The following is a 15,470-nucleotide window of genomic DNA, read 5'->3' as shown; positions in this document are numbered from 1 at the left end:
ACACATGCCACACCTGAGCACGTTACTCCTGTTGCGAAAGGAACTGTACCACTACCTCCTTAGACTGCTTGGATGAGAGCTCAAGTGCATGCCCAGATACTTTATCTGCTACTTGGGGATGAGATCAGACCTGCCACTTGATCCCAATCCCCATACTTCACCCAATGAGGAAAGGGCCACGAAGCAAATTCTTCACGGAGCAGGAAATGAGTGAATTCCCTGTTCCTACACAATATGCACAGAACTTGTGGATATACTGATATGGAATATGGAAGACATGAAGCAATCACAAGGTTGCCATAGAGGAAGCAAAACTTCCAGATACTAGAGGCAAATAATTGCAAACAAAGAAGATACAAGGAAATAATGATAAAAATTTACTCATCCACATCCAAGAATTCAATAACCACACGGAGGAGGGAGCAGAAGCATTCTCTAGTGATGGCATCCATGGAAAGGGAAGTGACTGAGAGGTATCCCTATCTCCACCAGCAAGCTACCTTGTTACAAATATTCAAAGGCCAACTCCAGCATGTGCCAAAGGATACTTCTGATATAAAAGGCGATGGGTGTTTCCCCTGTTGGAACAAATTAGTTAGATGGTGATGAAGTAATGCTAACAGAGATAGAACTGATTTGGCCATGTCCTCTGCATAACCCCTTACAAGAAAATAAAATGTCACCAAGGCTTCTGTTGGCACAGAAGAGCTGGAGGAACCATTCCTACTTGAATGAGAGCTATGAGGAGGGAAGCTGGAGACTTATGGAGGACAAAGAACACGAAAGACATGAGTGGCAGACAGTCACTTTGTGTCACATGGCTTTGGAGGAGGTGATGTATAAATCTTGAACTACCCTATCCAATGGAGACATGAGTTCAGACAAGGATAAAGAAAATGGAGATTTTGATCATGTGTTACCATAGAATATTAAGATTTATGGCTGGAACATGACAGGCAAATGAAGCAGTTGTAGAAGTGCGCAGTCTGGAAAATTGATTTGGATATCAAAGAAGGTGGTAGTTTGTGCAAGTAATGAGATACAACTAGTCGGAAAAGTAGAAGTTATGGAAGTACCAGTAGGGAGATCCATAAAATCATGAAGTGCCACATATGAAAACCTAGCACAAAGGTCGATTCAAGCCAAAAACATCACATGCCAGAGGAGTGCTGAGAGAACTCATTTTATGTCTAATGCTGTAAAGAGAACATGTTATAAAATTTTATAAAATTTAAATGATAATTAGAATATGGCAGGCTGTCTTCTCTGGTGGTTTGATGCTGCCACTAATATCATTTAAACAAGGTTTTAGGTTTTCAAAACTTTCACTGGAGATTATTTCCATGAATATCCAATTGTATAGAGTAATTTTAATAAATTTTAGAGCAAATATCATGGATGATCTTACAAGCAGGGTGGACTGTGTATATATATATTCCTTTTAAATGATTGTTTAGTGTGCATTGAACCAATATTCTTCAATTAGTGGCAAGCTTATGCAGTATATAATACATGTGGCATTCTCAATATGAAAGAAAGTACATTGTAATTTTATCTCTGCTTTTTATTAGTCTTAATCACATGACCCCCTTGCTTTTTATTAGTCTCAATCACATGACCCCCTGGTATCTGATTAAAAATAGAACTCAGTCTCAGAAAAAAGACCAACATCAAAAAAGTATTGTGTAATATAAATTTCAGCCAACAACGATTAGAAAAAAAAGTTGACAGAATTTTGGCTGAATTCCAACCATTGAATATATATCAAAAAAGAACCTGCTATGGAAATTTTTAAGATTCTCAGTACTGGTACACTTGTAAGATAATCTTTATCACAATTAGGATATAATGACTAATTATAAACAAAAAAGGTGGAAAAAATTCAGATGTCCACTATTTTTTGGTTATTCAGTATTACAGCTATCAATACTTTACAGTGAAATGGGCTAGGAAAGTGTGTTTAATAACAAACATCATTTAAGATTTGAATTCTTAAAAGGGACTCTAAAGGGTTTCCAAGTTTTTGGGGAGGGGTTATTATATGTCACACCTGTTAAAGGAGAAGGCATTCCATACTGAGCTAGAGATTTTAGCTTACTGCGTATTTCTCTTGATCTTTCTGCCCTTCTGTTAATATCTGGTGTCCCAACACTGGCTGAACCAGCAGTTTGGTGAATGTTAGTTGCTGCTGGAGAATGCACATTACCGTTGATACTTTCTTCAGTCTGAAGACAATTGCTTGTGACAGCACTATCAGCAGAATAGAAACTGCATTCATCTGTGTATCCATCAAGTTTCATGTCTGCCTTGGATGTAAGTGCCTTTACATCCTGCAAGTGCATACATATTTGTTAGAAATATGATTTAAATTAAAAATAATTTACAAAAATGAACATAATGCCACATGTTATAAAGCAATGGAAAGAACAGTATTATTTGATTGTATACATATTAGTGATCACTGGATATGGAACTTCCCTATTTGCCTTAAGCAATCACTCACCACTACATATGAGCTACATGGTTTGTGAGTCCCATACTAGTTACCTGCAACAATTTAGAAAACTGAACTATTCTAATCTAATGAAATTAACATTAATTACAATTCATATTATGAGAATAAAGAGGTCCCAGAGAGCAACTATCTGAATCTATTGCCACTACTCGGGCTTAAATTCTACATGAATTTTTTCCTCCCCCACCTCATTTTGCTTTCTTACTTGCTTTGGGCTGACATCTTGCTGATAAACTCTGAAGGACATAGAATATGATTCTGATGCTTTAAACCATAAAAAGAGTGCAAAACTGGATGACAAGTATCCTCTAAACATTATAGTACAGTAAAAATAAAGAACATGATTTCTGGGACTGGATTAATACTAGTGGGACTCCTGTCAGCAGATTTCTTGAATCTAGTGACCACTGAGGATCTTTCAGACATGATTTGAAGCAAACAACAAGAACCTGTCAGACCAGAAAGCTGCTGGTTGTCTCTTGAGGTGGAGCTAAAGAGATCAGAGTCAAATTCATCTATGTGAGACTAACTTCTCCAAGTAGGTTAAGTGGCTGATCTACTACTGTCATAACATAGACAATGGTTTTGCTCTCTAATGAAACCTCAAAATGACAGACTGCAGTTCTGGGGCCCATTCCTGGGTTGGATGACACTGAACTGAGGGCTGTTTCCATCTGTACAGGAGCGTAAAGAACAAACTTGTTCAGGATGCTGAGAATGATATTGAACTACCAGTCCCAGATGCCTTGGGACCATGAAAAGGTGACTACAGAAGACCCAAATATCAGGAATATCAGTGACTTCTTGCTAATGAGGGATGACCCAAATAGTTAGCTGAAGGTTTTTTGGCAAGCAATTGAGCCAGAAGACTGGAGGAGGGACTATGATCCTGGGCTGCAGAAGCCTGGCTTTAAAAATAGCTGCTGGAATAATCCTCCACATGAACAAAGCCCCTCTTTGTGTTACTGCTGACGGTCCTTGGTGGTTCCTGAAGAATGGCAGGAGCTTAAGTCCATGCCTAAACAACTAGCATCAGGCACAGGGAAGATGACAGGTGGTTATGAGAACTCTGGAAGGTAAGTAGCTAGAATAAGAAGCATGCAAAGTAGAACACGAAGGGGGTGAGATGAAACAACTTAACCAGGTCAGGAGCAGAGAAGTAGAAGTATGACTGGCAGGTGGCAAAGGACATCAGAAACAGAATGGAACCTTGGAAGCAGGAGTTTAGACGGTAGACAGTGAGTGCCTGAAGAAGGAAGGGAATAATGAGAGGGGCTGGAGGAGGACGTGTGCCTGGCACATAAGCAAAATAGCACCTGGAAGTGGAATAGCCAATTGGAGCCAGGTGAGGAGAAGGCAGTAAAAGCAGTCAAAGACCTGTAAGCCAACTTAATCAGAAGCACGGGTGCCAGTGGCACAGTGACAAGCGATTGTTAACAAGCAGTGGATTCAGTGCAAAAGCTACAGGAATACTGGAGCCTGGGGCATGGTGGGAGCCGAAGGTTGAGCAAAGAATTATGACTGGAATGTTAACATGGAATTAGGCTTGTGCAGAGATGTTTGAAAGACTGCTGGAATAAAGAAGTGGTAATGGAAAGAGCAGATGTAAACAGAATATGACAACCACTGAGATGTCGCCATTCCAAGTGAATATTATAAGTCAAATAAAATTTAACACATTTGGTCTAAAAATAAGGTGTTAAGATGCTGGGGATCTGTAACAAAACTAGATATGAAACTGCCACAAACCTTACTTAGCAGACCAACACATTTAGGCTGCTGCATAATCACCGAAAAGTACAAAAGTACAGGAAAATAAGGCAAGCAAGAGAGTTCCCAGTAATAATGCAGGGGTACCACCAGCAGTAATAAACAAAAAATATTGCACAAACCACATAATGAAAACACTATGAAAACAGCGATACTAAAAATTATTTATACTAATCAGCACAGCATACTTCAAAAGAATGAAAAAAAGAATGAAATGAAGAAAAGAGTTAAATACAAGAGTTGGGAAAAACTGAGCTGCAAGTCAACCTGACATAATAGGGTTACTTCTTGTGTATCTGAAGAAGATTCACCTAGGCACTAACTAAAGGTATCAGCTGATTAGTTTCTGAGTTTGGAATGTTAGGGTATTTTCACAGATACCTGAAGGGCTAAGTAAAAGTAATGGATTATATGTGACACAATTATACTTCGCCACTCGCTATCAATTATTACCTGCCTCTTTACATCTTACCTCCTGTATGCAACAAATGTGTCCATGTTTCTTCTAATCAGCAAGTCCAATATTTACATCCTTTTTCATACCATTGTTCCAACATTCACTTCACTAATTTTCACTAAGCTTGCTTTGTTTCTATTTTACCCTATTCTATTCTCTAACAGCCAATTTAAAAGATTGTGAAATACCAAACCCACTTCTTCTGGAGAACTGAAGTTTCTACATTGTTTACAATTTGCACCGGGCTATATGGTGTGGGAAAAGAAAAGCTAGTGTCTCTTGAGAATGGAATTCAACACCACTCTGGCCAGTCATGGAAAGTATTTTTTCTCTTCAGTAGTATTATAATGAGTGTTGGTTTCCTGGTCAACCTACTCCTCTGGCAAAAGTGAAAAATTTTTAAATGTATGTTTAACACAAGAAAAAGGCCATCAGACCAAGGCTGAGTACAAATTTGCTATTTAAATGTATAATTTAAAATTAGTTATCTTCTTGGTCTGAATAAAGTTTGATATAAGACAATAGTGGAAGTCTGTAATTATACATGCATAGCTTTTCCTCAAGAATATATGGGGAAATGGAGAAGATACAGTTTGATAAAGTCTTACCTCAATGTTTTTCTTCAAGTGCTCAAAAGCTTCCACCAAGTGTGAATGACGAGGAGAAATTGACACAACGCTTAATTCAGTTACGTGGACACAGGCACACCTTCCACCACTGTATCCTCGCCAGGATCCATTCGACACACTTACTATTGATTCACAAGAAACAATATCTTCAACTCCACACTCCTGTAAAATATACTGTTTATAAATTTAATCTTCATATAAGAAATATAGATTTAGGCATGAAGTAAAGTGCAAGAGCCTTCTTGGGAAATTATCTAAATTTATATTAGAAGGTTTCATGTCAAAAAAGATACTACCTATGAAACAAATATCCTGTAACCTCATTAAGCCATAGCCTCTATAAATATGAGGCACGACTAATGCCCTCTTAGACAGATTCTTCCCAACCCACATGGCCCTGCATTTGATTTTATTTAACCATTATACTCGCTGCATGATCGAAGTTTCCATGCTTTCATTAATCATGTAAATAAATATTGCACTATGGTCACACATTCTCTCTGATTGGACATTCATTGTAGAATTATACAAACTATAATTTATTAGAATATACTCAGAGGGCAATTACAAAGCTTTTTCAGGGACTGATTGAAAGGTCTTAAAGGGAAAAAGTTCTGTTGCAGTGAAAAGGCACCTTCACTGACCATTGCAAATGAGATGTTTAAAATAATCAATTTCTTGTACAGCACATATCCGTTGATACTAGCCCTTATTCTCAATGACATCCCACAAGCTTTAGTCCATACTGTATTGAAAAATCAGGTTAAGGGCAATCAGCTAGTAACCCCCCACATGTCTGTATGAACCCCTGGACCAAAGTAGTTAACTAGCACACACTTCCTGTTGTCTGACTAATTAGCTGGAGATACAGATTTACAGTGGCACAGGAGATAAAATTATATCAGTCCCTTTTAAATTGAAGGATGAAATACATTACACCCTGCACAGTGATTCCAAAGCACTTGTTATCTGAAGGCTTATACAACATACCTGGATATAAGAAATTCAACCCAGCACTAGTAGAAAAGCTAAACAATAACTTTCACCTCAGTCAACTGCATCAGACACTAAACTTTAAGAGCAAAGCTTTCAATCTTACCCTCCATGTTCTAAGAGTTGAAACTATGGCCATACTGTATACAATTTTCTATTAGGGGTCACTGCTAACAGTATACAGAGGGAAAAGTGTGCAAAAAAAAAAAGTTCATTTAGCTACAGTAATTACAGAACATAAATCTGAGACAAATCTAATCTTAACTGTTCTCTTGTCATTTCCACCTACAACTAATTTCTATTATCTGTTCTCTTGTCATTTCCACCTACAACTAATTTCTATTATATTAAACAAAGCAACATGATTGGGCTAAGTCAGGAGGGCAGTGCATACAACTAATGAGTAACTTCTTTATATTACAAAAACAATGTAAAGTGTAATGTGTAATTACAGTAAAGAAAATGTATAACACTCTCTGCATTCAGGATAACAAAAATTCTGAAGGTAAACATGAAAATTCTATATCTGATTATTTATAGAAGTACATATCATTGGCTGTTTTCTTAATAAATTCCAGATATATTTTTTATCTAATTTTATATAAAGAAATCAAACGACTTACCTTAAGACCACCCCAAAATCTAAGAGCAAGGATATTAATATGATGATCAACAATGTGTACCAGCTGTGATCCTTGGTCCATTTGACCAATTCTAAATACCACTCCAACAACATCAACCTCATTCCATGCTGGCTGCAGAGTTTCAGATAATGTAAGACAAAGTGGTGTTGCATGACGGCAACAGTCTGGGAAACTGTGGTCTGTTTCAGTGCCGATGTCTTCCCAACGTGTTTGACGTGTGGCTGTTAACTGAAGACAATCCCTTCTGTTGACAGAAAAAGTTTACACAGCCTAATTTATATTTTGCTCAAGAAATTCAAGTAACTTCAGTTGCTCAATAAATTATTTAATGTATTTTCAGCTGCTTGGCAAAAGAACCAGTTTTTACTGAGCGCAATGAGCACTTACGAAATTCACTGAAGAATATCATTCCTTTTGTCATTCAACTACTGTCAGGACAAGTACACTTCACATGAAAAATACTCTTCACTATCCATAATTAAGACACTTTACCAACCCTGGTCAGCCATGTAATCATCCTCTCTCTTCTTCAACTTATAATTTGCCTCTTACATCCTCAACAGTCACTTCGGAACTCTTTCCACTTTCACATCAGCCAGCACCACCTCTCCCATCTTTTCATCAACAATTCTTCAAAATAAAAGCATTCCTTCAACCCAGAACTGCAGTTATTTCAGAAATCATCTCTATGTCTGCATCTTTTACTATGAGATTCAGTTGTTCATTTACCTTTCTTTTTTGGATTCACTTTCTAATTTTACTCACTGATTCTTTTTCTCTCTCACTTCCTTTTGGACCACCTAGCAGGTAAATCCTTTCATTTTCTCTAAACCCAAATTGGTAGATTGATATTTTCCCAAAAACATTACATTTCACTCATATTTTTTCTATACCTGGATGATATACACTCACTTTGACAACTTCTTTTCCTGCCACACTCAAATCTAAGCTAATACTGGGAAATTCTCCGAGGAATACATTTGAACTCTAATTTTATTGTGTAGATATATGAATGCTTTGCATAAAAAAATATGAAATGAATTGCACATTACCTATAACCAGCAGCCACTACATAAAAGATGCGGAAGATTTTCCCTTCTAACAGTGTCTGCTGAAGTTCTTCAGATGGTCGCCATACTGAGAGTATTGCACAGGACCCATTGGTATCCATTACTCGTATCTAAAAAATAAGGTTATGTACATAGTGAATAGTATACTCATTACACTAACGTAATACAAGTTTAATTTTTCATAAATAAAGAGCAAAAAGTAAAAGATTTCAGCAACTATAGTATATGGAAAAAATTTTTTTTAATAAAATTAATTCAGTACAAACCCATCAATTTAAGACATCCTAAATGTGTTCCAGCTTACTTTCAGAAGGGCTATGCATGAAGAATCAACCTAGGCCATCTGAACATCTAGGTTCCAAAACCTTCAACTCAAAGAAAATGGTCATACAATATCTTGTCTGACGCTACTGTAAGAGACATGTAATCAGCAGGCAGACATCTTAACTGGGGTAATGAGTGTGTAGCTGACTCCACCAGAAAACATTTTACCTGTTTTAGTACAATCGCAACACATTATGGTAGCCTAAGTTGCCATTTAAGTGAGAAGAGTCTTGTTACACATCTGCAATTAACATGCTGTAGTTTTACAGCCTATGAATCACTGGTGTGGTATCTAGGAATGAATGAATTACAAGATTTATTCTATAATGAAAGCTCTGGGGCACATTCAGCTCTCAGGCAACTGAAAAAAGGAAGTTGAAATGATTGGGTAGCAAGATAAAGAGATCCAGAAAAAAAATTACGTTCAAGGATCTAAAAATGAAACCAGCAGAAAAAGGATTGTATGGAGTATAGTCTGTTCAACCAATAAATTCAATGCTTCACTTACTCCATCCTTCTGTGAAGGTGAACAAAATCAAGAGGCTGAGAGAGTTAGAATCAATCTCTTTCCACTGAGATTGTAATAATTTGGCTTGCAGCCACCTGACAACCAACAGAGAAATATCTTGACACCATGTTAGGTCTCTATATAGAACCATACAAAATTAACTGATGACCTCCTAGATGACTATTTAATAATGAAATCAACTTCTGTCTTCCATTCAAAAGCCAGGAGGTTGACAGTCAAATTTCAGGATCCCTGATCTTCATTACCAAAAGGCTTGAGTCCTTAAAATGACTTGTCTAAGCCAGAGGGATACATGATTTTAGAAAATCTAATATTCTTTCCTACAAAAACCTCGTTCTTCCCAAGATAAATCCCCATGGTTCTTACGAGACAAGAGAGCTTGATGTCTTCATTTCCAAGCTGGATAGGCATGGAAATGATAACTAAGAGAGAAATATGAGGTAGATGGTAAGTTGTGTATATTTTAGCCACATGGCCTGGGATACATGACAGGTTCATTCTTCTGTAACTCTTGATGAGAGTTATTTGGCTAATAAAACATGGAGTTCATTCTCTTGTCTAGCAGAGACCCCTAAACGTTCTAAGGATGAAGCTCTTTTGGGAGGTCTCCTTGAGTGGCTCATATGGTTGACTGAAAAGTACTTCAAGAGATGAATTACAGGAAGACCTGAAATTCCAAGGAGGAACCTCTCTCTAAAATCTCTGGCACAAACAATGGGGTTTACATCAAACACCACATTCAGTGGCCCTGCTTTGAAAGATTTGTAAGAGAGCAGAACCAAGTCATTAATCACTGACAAAGGAAAATTCCTTGAGTGACGGAGAAAACAAGTCTGCTACACGTGGGATAGTGGCAGCGAGAGGTTCAAGGTCTTTCCTAGCAGCCTGGCTCAAAAAGTCGTTCCTGAAAAAGGACAGCTGAACAACCTCAAGGCATGAAAGCTGAGGTTCTGGTGTAACTCTGAAAATGAGACCAAGAGAGTAACTTTCTCCAGCATGGAAACACTCATAGTAGGTCCACAAGACGAGAAATGTCTGAGAAACATGAAAGTTGAAGCCAAAGTGTTTGTTCAGAACTAGTATGTGATCTGCTCACAGTTGTAGATCTGCTACTATCTGTATGGATGGCAGGGAATTTATAATAAACTGCCAACCTTTTATCAATAAACTGCTTCATAATGGACTCCCAACTAGCAACTTAATAAACAAATTTCAGTATAAAGTCATAGTCTCTATCCAAGTTTAACTTTGACAAAGAACCCATACTTTTAGTAAAGTTTAATCAAATAGCTCCCCTGTTACACCTAGTCATTAAGTGTGGATCACACACACACATGGGGGGGGGTATTATGAGATATACATGTTGAGTACACAAGAGTGGCATTTATAGTCATGCACTCTTATGACACGATTATGATGGTCAGTAATCTACATGCTGTATATGGTGGGTTTATTGCATCTGGGTATGTGGTGCTATCATATATATTAGATTTGTTGACTTATTTATTTGGGGATATATAAAGACATAAAACTAAAAGCAGTAAGAATTTTCACATCTGTAGTCCTTTGGATTTTTACTGATTAGGTTATTTCAGACCTGAATATACCTGAATAATTATTTAATTCTGAGGCACTCAATTGGTCTCCTTAATATCTACTTTAAAGCAATAATAAAATATTAAATACCTTTAACACAGGGACAGCTTCATACAGTTTTTGCTTTGTGTTAAGTCTGCGATGGACTTCAGCATTTATCTTGTGCCTTTTCATCTCAGCCTGCTCTTGGTGCCAAGATCTTGCCAGCTCTATCTGAGATGCAGTCAACAATCCCTGTTACAAAACAAACATTATTTTCAATGAAATCCCTAGTCACAAGAGATTTTTAAAAATTAAATCCCAAGGGATTAGTATGTGAACACTTCTTATATAAGTCAATGGGCTGGCGTTAAAAAATATATTTTTAAAATCTGACTTGATTAACTGAAGCATGTTAATTTACATATGCCTCAGCGAATTTTCAGTTAAGAAGGCCTTCCTATTTTAAGAAAGAAACTATTTGGTTCTGTTAAAACTGGCAAAGTATGACCATCAAGGGATAACATATGCTTTGCCTTAACAAATGAGCAAAAGTGTAATCCATAAAACCAGGAAGTTGTGACATTTCTGGCTATGCCTCACAACACTTCATATCGAACTCGAAGAAATAAAACTTCAGCAAGGTCAGTACCTAACTTCTGAAAATTGACTCAAAATTATCACCCAAGTTCCATACTTAAGACAAAAATTTGTTCTGACGAGCTCTGGGAATACTAGTTACTTATTTAATTAACATAATTTTTAACAATAACAATCACCATGACAGAGTGTTGGGCATTTACCTTAAGTATTATGGTATCTATACAAACTCTATTGCAGCTGATGTGTATGTTGATATGATACACAGATTTTGAAATTAAAATGGAAGGACAATAACTTTGTGCTAAGCAATTGCAGAAAAAAACTTGCACAAGTTCAGGCACTACTGAACATCAAGGTTAGCCATTTTTAAAAACAATATGAAAATCCAACATTAACACAATACAGAAAAATACCAACCTCAACATTGGATTCATCCACTGTATTTTCCAAGAACTGGGCTATTTCTTTCCCCCTTCGTAGATCAGAAACCTCTTTGCCGGTTATAGAGACCCTATTCTGATTCTTCTGATTAAGTGACCCTTCCTCCTTTGCAAATTCTTTCTCAACTTCTGCCACTATCTGTAATATAAAATCTTTCATAAATTTGTTTTATCATAAATGCAAACTCTTGTCTTATCAAAGATTATTAAAGTGTATAATGATATAATGAGTCTGTCAACCAGGCAGTCATTATCTGGATGCACAAAACCATTATCATTATTCAAAAAAATATTTACCTTGTACCTCAAGTATTTTTCAAGTTTCCAACAGTAAACGGCACGCTGTAAGTCATCGATTTTCAACAGTAGTCAAGGTAATGTCCTGGTTAAACAAGGTAACAAGTTTAATCAATTTCATCTGTACAGAAATCTGAACTGATAAAATTCTCAAGATGATCTATGCTGACCTGGCACACCACACATGGGCAATAAAGTCTCCAAATAAGGAAGCAGCTTAGGCTGAATTAGCAAGACATACTATATAAAGATGAAACTTAAAATATGCAGATTATGCAGTTTTAATCAGGAAAACAAAACTGAACAGGGAAAATAAATTACAAAAATGCGATGAGGTAGCAGCCAAAGGGAGCCTCATGGGAAGAGACAGGAGCTACCCAGCAACCTTAAAGGAGGCTATAAGGCAAGTGGATGCATAACTCAACAGCGGGAGGTGGTGAGGGTAGCCTTCGCCCCTTCCACCAGTAGTGCAACTACCAGACAACCTTGCTGTGCAGAATAGCCTACTCCAGCTTGCGTTGAAGGTAATTCCTATGTAAAGACTGATGGTTTGCATTCATGTAGGAATAAATGCAGATTATGCAGTTTTAATCAGGAAAACAAAACAGAAGTGGGGAAAATAAATTACAAAAATAAATGAATTCTCACTTCTCCAATATATCAAACAAACATACAGTAACATCTCATCAATTCAGTACATATTTTGCTTACAACACCATCCACTGCTATATTCTAATATGCCACAATAATTTCTACAAGAAAATCACAGTTGTGAGTCAACATTTCAGGTTACAAAATATTGTAATGAATTTCTTACCTGGTGTAAAGTAATTTCCTTGAACTGCTGATTTTCTTTTACAAGTCTTAGATGAGCCTTTTCCCCTCGGAAAAAAGAATTCTTGTTGGATCTTTCAAAATAAATGAGCGGATAAACTCGGCTAAGTACTACAGTAATGCAACCGGCTACTCCACCATCACTAAGAATTGACCCTAATTGCACAGGCAAGCAGAGTGGTTGAGATACGAGGCCAAGGCGTGACCACCAACGTGCCCTTCTTACCATGTTTGTATGAAGTCGCAAACCTAAACCTGGTGGGGCCTGATAAGAGAAAAAATTAATTTCTGGAATTACTACATTTGTGATATAACATTACAGCGATGAATAATCCAAACATTTAGTTCACACATTAAACTGAGATATAATGTTGCCAGCTTAACAAAATGTGCTAAGACTGTTCATCTAATATGGTTTCAGTAAAATATTTTCATATGTACAATAATTTTGTCATCACTGTACATATTGAGCCTTTGTTTCATGATCTGGGTCTGATACCCTACAGTCTACAAATTCACAAAAGATATAAATTACATATACGATATTGTTGTACTATGAAAAACTGACTTTTTTTAAAATGGAGATGTGAAGAATAAAAGCATGTTACAGTAGTATATAGATGTTGAAAGTCTTCATACACTAGGAAACCTACATTATGTTGGGTATATTGCTTTAAGTGAGTACCCCTTTAATTAATACATTACTATTCATTGATAGTACCATAAGTAATCAACATTGCAGTACATATCAAAATAAAAGATTATATTGCTAATACAGCACATTTTAAAATTTAGAAGAAAGCTTAAAAATGGTTAATTTTAAAAGTTGGAAAAAGTGCTGTAATAAGAAGGAATTTAAAAATAAATTCATACTCCATGCACATGGGGAAGAATGGGTTTTATCTACAGTACCATTGGTAATAAATAATAGTTATGTACTATATTAAATTTATTTTTAAAATAGATATTACTACACATGTGGAGAAAAATGTAACGTTTAAAACCGTAATCAATTTTTTCAGTACGAACTAACTACTTAACACAGCCTACTCAACACATTCACAGAATCCTGCCACTCTCTAACCATTCTTTGCAACTCTTCTACAGTTTCTGCTCTAATCAACAAATAATCTGCATATTAAAATTCAGTAATTATAAATGTTTAAAGTGAAATTATGCATCAGTAAAATATGCATACATCAGGCTCAATTAACTGCATACAATAGTAACATTTTTGGATTCTTGATATAAGATATATGAATATGGAATTTCTAAAAGAAACACCAGTTTATAACAAACCTCTTTAACTACTGTTTGCAAAATTATCTACACAAATGTATTTATGTTTCTTGTTTACACAAATTTTCCAAACTTCAAAATCACTTGGACTATCCCATGCTAAAATAATGCTACTGAAATGTTCATCATACAAAAAATATTATTAGAGAACTCATAAGTTTTCTTCAGGTAATAACTGTTTTATAATTGAAGAACATGAATTTCAAAAGTAACTGCAGATATTCTAGCACAACAGCAGCCCCTCAAATATCCACTACCCACAATATGCCATTCACTGAATCTTGTGTTTTTTCTTTTTAATCACTACCTTCGGTGTGCAATCACTTAAGAGTTTTACAAGCCTAGTTAAAACAATCTTCAAAACAGGTTGAATTACCAATAATTTTTGTTTTCATTTACTTCATGCTTATGTTTCCATGATGCTAAGCGGATAAATGGCAGAGAGAGAGAGAGAGAGAGAGAGAGAGAGAGAGAGAGAGAGAGAGAGAGAGAGAGAGAGAGAGAGAGAGAGAGAGAGAGAGAGATTTATGGGTGTACCTGAAATGTTTTTACTGGACTACTTAGTACTGCAGCCTATACTGTTTTTACTTCTGCAGAAAGTGTTGCATCAGCTGAGGTAAGTTGGGCTAGGATTTTGCAGTAGCCTAAACTATGCCAGATTATTCACCTCAGACCTTATAGTATGGATTATCAAGGGATACTGTACAGTACTTTCAGACTATTTTATATCAAGATGGGTAAATAATTGAACAAACTGAAAATAAACTGACTCTAAAAAACTTGACACTGTACCTCTAAAGGATGACAAGGTGAAAAATGACCAGCCAGCTCAGCTCCATGGATCAATAATTTTGTACCAACACTGATTTTTCCCCTATTATGGAGTTGGAGCATTGCATTATCAACAATGGCATCTGAAAAGAGCAATTCCTTTTATTCCAAATACAGTAAATTACAAATAAAACTCAATACAGAAACCCAAACTTAAAATTCATATCATAATGATAATAAAAAAGAACCTATTTCAAAAAATACCAACCTCTTACTTTACTTATGGATAGTCGCTTTCAGCATGAGAAAGATTTCTATGGAGTTTACTATGTACAGTATGGCTTCTGCAGAAAAATGTACAAGGTATTAATGTTCTTTGCAGCAGCCCTTCCACTACGAAGTAATATGCATTTTATCTTTACCATTTCACCCATCACCTTTGGTCTTCTCCTACCTTACAACTAAAATTTACGAACAAATTCTTCGGGCGAACCCTGTGAGTCTATTTATATATATATCTCACTAGCCTCATCAAACTACTTTGTAATAATAATAATAAAATAATAATAATAATATAGTAATAATAATAATAATTAAAATATACTCATAGTAGCATGAGTCTTAAAATGGAGAAGCAAATCTGAACAAGTTCCCGAAAGCTATCTATATTGATTTTTCTTTAAATATATGTACATATACATAACTGTGGATTTGCTTCTC

The 15,470-nt window shown here is 36.1% G+C and overlaps 1 protein-coding gene across 2 annotated transcripts in view; it reads right to left on the bottom strand.

Annotated features, from left to right (window-relative positions):
• Positions 1-1,543: 1,543 nt before the first annotated feature.
• Positions 1,544-15,470, bottom strand: part of LOC136832548 (breast cancer type 2 susceptibility protein-like) — a 35,395-nt gene continuing 21,468 nt past the window's right edge. For both annotated transcript variants that reach the window (XM_067093542.1, XM_067093544.1), the window contains exons 12-19: positions 14,772-14,893; positions 12,664-12,945; positions 11,527-11,688; positions 10,618-10,761; positions 8,061-8,188; positions 6,988-7,252; positions 5,351-5,533; positions 1,544-2,330 (exon numbers count right to left, since the gene is read on the bottom strand). In XM_067093542.1, the coding sequence (XP_066949643.1) occupies positions 1,974-2,330; positions 5,351-5,533; positions 6,988-7,252; positions 8,061-8,188; positions 10,618-10,761; positions 11,527-11,688; positions 12,664-12,945; positions 14,772-14,893 (1,643 nt within the window). In that variant the 3' untranslated portion in view covers positions 1,544-1,973. The remainder of the gene's footprint in view (positions 2,331-5,350; positions 5,534-6,987; positions 7,253-8,060; positions 8,189-10,617; positions 10,762-11,526; positions 11,689-12,663; positions 12,946-14,771; positions 14,894-15,470) is intronic.

The sequence above is a fragment of the Macrobrachium rosenbergii genome, chromosome 50 (genome assembly GCF_040412425.1).
Source record: "Macrobrachium rosenbergii isolate ZJJX-2024 chromosome 50, ASM4041242v1, whole genome shotgun sequence".
Classification (NCBI taxonomy): Eukaryota; Metazoa; Arthropoda; class Malacostraca; order Decapoda; family Palaemonidae; genus Macrobrachium; species Macrobrachium rosenbergii.
The sequence above is the reverse complement of the archived record's forward strand: the minus strand, read 5'-3'. Positions and strand labels throughout refer to the sequence as shown.